At 40.0% G+C, this 4,759-nt stretch overlaps 1 protein-coding gene across 3 annotated transcripts in view; it reads right to left on the bottom strand.

The window, feature by feature from the left end:
• Positions 1 to 72: 72 nt before the first annotated feature.
• The window catches only part of TRPM7 (transient receptor potential cation channel subfamily M member 7), a 53,808-nt gene continuing 49,121 nt past the window's right edge, over positions 73 to 4,759 (bottom strand). For all 3 annotated transcript variants that reach the window (XM_082060780.1, XM_082060781.1, XM_082060782.1), the window contains exons 35-40: positions 4,264 to 4,547; positions 3,879 to 3,961; positions 3,349 to 3,554; positions 2,710 to 2,761; positions 2,512 to 2,618; positions 73 to 1,582 (exon numbers count right to left, since the gene is read on the bottom strand). In XM_082060780.1, coding sequence (XP_081916906.1) covers positions 1,455 to 1,582; positions 2,512 to 2,618; positions 2,710 to 2,761; positions 3,349 to 3,554; positions 3,879 to 3,961; positions 4,264 to 4,547 — 860 coding nt within the window. In that variant the 3' untranslated portion in view covers positions 73 to 1,454. The remainder of the gene's footprint in view (positions 1,583 to 2,511; positions 2,619 to 2,709; positions 2,762 to 3,348; positions 3,555 to 3,878; positions 3,962 to 4,263; positions 4,548 to 4,759) is intronic.

The raw sequence follows: 4,759 nt of genomic DNA, 5'->3' as shown, positions 1-4,759 counted from the left end.
TTCTACCGCTCCACATAAAGAGCTACTGAAATTCACCCAAATAACCGTCCAGACTAAGACAGGCAGCAGAAGTCTGTAAACAAGAATAAATTTATTTTAGATTCTTTAAAGATTTAATGATATACAAAATGTATACAGTATTATATCCTTATAACATTTTACTTTTCCCCGTCAAACATAAAACACCATTTAAACAGCTATTGTGTTCGTGCCTTAGGTCTGTATCTATAAGATACACTACTGAATAAAAAATTTATAGAGCTATATACTGCCCTTTTAATTAAAAATTACAAATTAGTACCTATGTAACAAAACAAAAGAAAAGAATCGCAGCATGAAACTTCAGTTGGACAAGAGTTTTTTCCTGCTGAATGCTCAACAATATTTGGGACAGTTACATTACATTTTATTGGCATGAAGGTGCATTGCAATCTCCCGTAGTTTACATAATGCTAATCCAACCCTAGTCTCTCTTAAATAAGTACCACAAATATAACATAACATTAAAGATGTTCTCTACACAATTTAAATACGTTTCAGAGTTAGGTGTACATTCGGATTTGATACACTGGTTTGACGAGATCTTTGGAAGGCAGAACTTCTGAAGCGGTCGCTACGTACAGCAAAAAGCACTTCCAACGTGTCTTCTTACAAGGCAACTTATTCGGACCAGTACATACTATTTCTTCTATTAAATATGATTATACCAGTCTATCGTGGCGTTGTTGCTATTTGACGGTGACTTGATAAAATTGAAATGTATAAAACAAGAGATTTAATTACACACAATTAAGGGCTCTGTTCCACAGAGAAAACTAAAAGTAATGAAGAGAAGCCAGCTTGACAGGCATGAAGGCGGATCCTGATTCAGGAGGCTCCCTCTCTGTTGGAAAAGACCAAGTTCCTACCTTCAACCTCAGCCTACCGGCACCATTTCACACCTCATTTGGCTCTGTCTTCTTCCAAAGCTGCGGAGAAAACACTAGTGGAACGCTTCCAAAACCGCTCCGAATATGCTCCGGCATTACAGAGGTAGCTGCTTTCTCCTGCCTTTCGCTGCCGGACAGCGAGACAGCTGCCAGACAGACAAACGCTTCGTGTTAAACACCGACTTCCACACACGGTGGGCTGAAGGCGTATTGCACACCACAGGGCTGCAGGGAGAAAAGCCTCCGCTAAACCGAAACAAAACCAAAAGATTAACCTCCTGCTAAAAAGCCCCTTTAAAAACACGTCTTAAATACTTGTCATTATTCCACCTTCAAAATGACCATCCACCAAGCGGGTGGTTATCACGAGTTGTCAGGTCCTTCCATTACGGACCAGCCAACATTCCACCTAGACGGCGATCCTTGTCTTGCCACATCTTTCTTTTAATTACAGCGAGGAAAGATAAGCGACAACTTTGCGACATTCCGCTAAGTTTGGACGAAGCCACTGATTTGGTCACTTCGTTAGAGCATCAGACGAATAGAATGAGCTGAATCGGATTCTTTGGTGCAGCTTCCAGGCTGAATTGTCAGTTCAGGGGAATCATCCTGAGGAAATATCTTGTCGGGTGTGTAATCGTTCCTCTTCAGATCTGTGCAAACAAAACCAAGTCATTTTGGTTACTGGTTTTTGAGCTGGTAGAATCAACAGGGCATAAAAGTCTTTCAAAGAATTGGGTATACGTATGTACTTATAAATAATTCCTCACTATACACTGTGTCAAAAAAAAAAGGTTGTTTTTATCATACATGTAATTGGAAGCTCAAAGTTCTGCTTTAAAAAGTGATGGAAACTTTAGGATTATTTTATTTATAGATATTACAGCAAGTCTCGAGTCAACTTTCCATGGAAATTGGATCCTGCCGTGATCTGTTTTTATGTTACCAGGATTCACAACTCAAATTTCAAATAAATGACTTCAGGTGAGAAAGAACCTGGAAGAGAAGCGTGAAATAGGCAGGAATCAAAGCTCCTTATGTTGTTTGCTGGAGTCTAAAAGCCTGATACAGAGAAACAGTTTCAAGGTTTCAGATGGGTGTAGCAGCAAAAATATCTGCAATTGGAAGTTTAATAAGAGGATGGATTTCTGCAAACCAAGCCATATTTTTTAAAACAAACAAACAACAACAAAAAAACCCCCCAAACATCACAAATAAATATCCCAACCATAAAAAACCCAAAACAGATCAACCAAAAACCCCCTCCAAACACATACAAGCACCATTTCGTTAGGTTTGCAGTCATCTTGACCTGCTTTTCCTAGGACCCCTTATCATTCTTCACTGTACCTTCTGAAGTCTTGATCAATCTGGTCAACCTTCCCCAAATACTGTGCATGTGGACACAGAACACATTCTTAACTCCTTCATTTAGGATTTTATCTTAAAATGGCTTACCGTTTTCAAGGTAAAATTACAAGAGTGCTCTTTATGACTTATTCCACTTCTGCAGCGTGACGAATCTATTTCATGATGTATCATACAACATTTCACGTCAAAGAAGAAATACGGCACCACTTACCGGGCAGTTTGAGCTTCCTGCAGCAGGAATTACAGTGATGCTTCGCTCTGAAGTTCTTTATTGCGTCCTCTCCCAAATTGGCTGGACCGAACACCATATCGTATGACCTTAGAAACACAGTGCACATCAACACGGGTTGCGTGTGCTCTCTGGTGAAAATGTTATACCACTCTTCTTGAAACCCTTCTTTAAGCTTACCTTTTTTCTCCAGCTTTTATCACAGAGGGATCTGTCAAATTTTCACCAACACCTTCAGACAACACATGAAAAATAAGTTAAGCCTAATACATTACATAGATGCATTAATATTGAAAAGCCTTGGAATCCTTAGCTCTGACTTCTCCGCTTCCCCAAGAATAAAAGCAGAAAAAAAAGATAAGTGATACCCTTTACCCTCACAAAAATTGCTCCTAAACAAGCGCTTTGTACTGCTCAGATTTCTTCCACCCGTTTTTACATCTGCCTGCAAATCCTAACTAGTTTGCACCCACAAGAAAGAAGTTTTCTATATAGTTCTCAAAGCCAGAGTGTCTGACACACAATTCAGGATAAATACAGCTTACTGTATTGGTACTACACAAACGCACCCCAAAATAGGAAGTTTTACAGTGCATATCATTAGGAAAAGATGTATGTATTTATATTCCCTGTGTTGCTGTAAGATTTAATGCCATTTAAATAAGGCAGCCACAGACTGAGATTAATTAGACCAAGATGCACTAAATAACGCTTGTTATTTATTACAGGCATACCAATTTTAATAAAACACTATCAAAAGAGAACAACCCACAAATATCTACCTTGGCCCCAATCCCAATTCCAAAATAAGGACATTACCTTGCAGATCGAGTACCAACAATTCTCCTCTTGTATACTCGTAAGTCCAGTGGCTGAAAGCCAGCATGACCTCCTCCAGCATGTTGGTTGGAATGATTTCATCGCCGTTATTGTTGTTGTATTTTCGAAACTCGCCGGTCATGCACTCTTCAACCGCAAACCACTGGCCAGCAGAGTGGCAATATAACAGGAAAACTTCCAGAAACCTAGGAAAAAGCACGTCGCATGAATCCATTTCCAAAATAAATGGCAAATAGGTAATTTCTACTAGATTTTATTTACTAAAACTGTAAGTAACTTGAAACTGTTACACAAAATCATCTATATTATCGCCCTACGCTAGAACTAGCGCAAAAAGTACCAACAGGAAATATTGCCAAGGATAATTCTGCTTGGTGCATTCATAGCAACGTTCTGAGACGTATCGTCACATATCAGTTCCTTGCTATATTTGAACTATCTGTTAACGACCTGGAGGCATTCTTCTGTGTCAAAAGCATGCAACATAACGGAAGTTTAAATACACTCACCTTGGAGAGTATGGGATGGACTTGGGCTTCATTTGGTTGAAAGCAAAGGTGAGTTTCTGTGCTGCTCTCTGCTGTTGGATCTCCTGCAATTGAAAGCCCAGGTGTCATTGGCTGCTCTGTGTACCAGGGAACACGAAGGAGCCAACAAGGCAGCAGGAACAGCGAGTGTCTGTTCCCCAAGACAGCGTAACAAATCGCTTTTTCAACTATTTGTGCTCTTTGACTAAGTAACCCACGCTGGAGCAGAGCTTTTAACCCTTGAGCTCATACAGAACCCCTGCTCACCTTTTTTTACTCAGTATATTCTAGTTGCGGGGTGGAGCAGAGGTGTCCTGTTCACCATTTAATGCCTGTCTGTTTAACAACTGACAAGGATAAAACTTACTCTCAAGCACAAGTGCAACACAGTGTCCTCCTTATAGATGCTTGACCAAGTATTCACAACTTCAGGAAGAAAAGACTTGATGATATAGAGGTGTCCTGATTTCAGGATATCGTATTCCGACCACGTGCATACTACTTTAAGAGCTCGACGTAAACCTCCTCCCATCTCCTCTTTACTTAAAAACTCGATTTTAGCACAGAGTCCCAGCTGCGACCAGGAAGACATGCTGTTGTTCAGGATGCTGGGAGAACTTTCCTCAAGGCGATACACAGTGACCGGTTCACCTGCGTTACAGCACAAAAAGCAACTTTAGTTTTCCAAGTTTAAAATTAAAAGCACCGAAACCCTACAGTTTTACGTTTCAACACGCTGCAATATTAAGTTGTTACTAACATCTTTCATACGGCAAAGCAGTACAGCACTTCTGTCCTCCTAAGTAGAACTATTAATGACACTGTTCAAACAGCACTAGGAACATTGAATAAATGAGTGTTTA

This window comes from Streptopelia decaocto (assembly GCF_964273445.1).
Source record: "Streptopelia decaocto genome assembly, chromosome: 9".
In the NCBI taxonomy this organism is placed as follows: domain Eukaryota; kingdom Metazoa; phylum Chordata; class Aves; order Columbiformes; family Columbidae; genus Streptopelia; species Streptopelia decaocto.
This window is presented reverse-complemented; position numbering and strand designations above follow the sequence as displayed.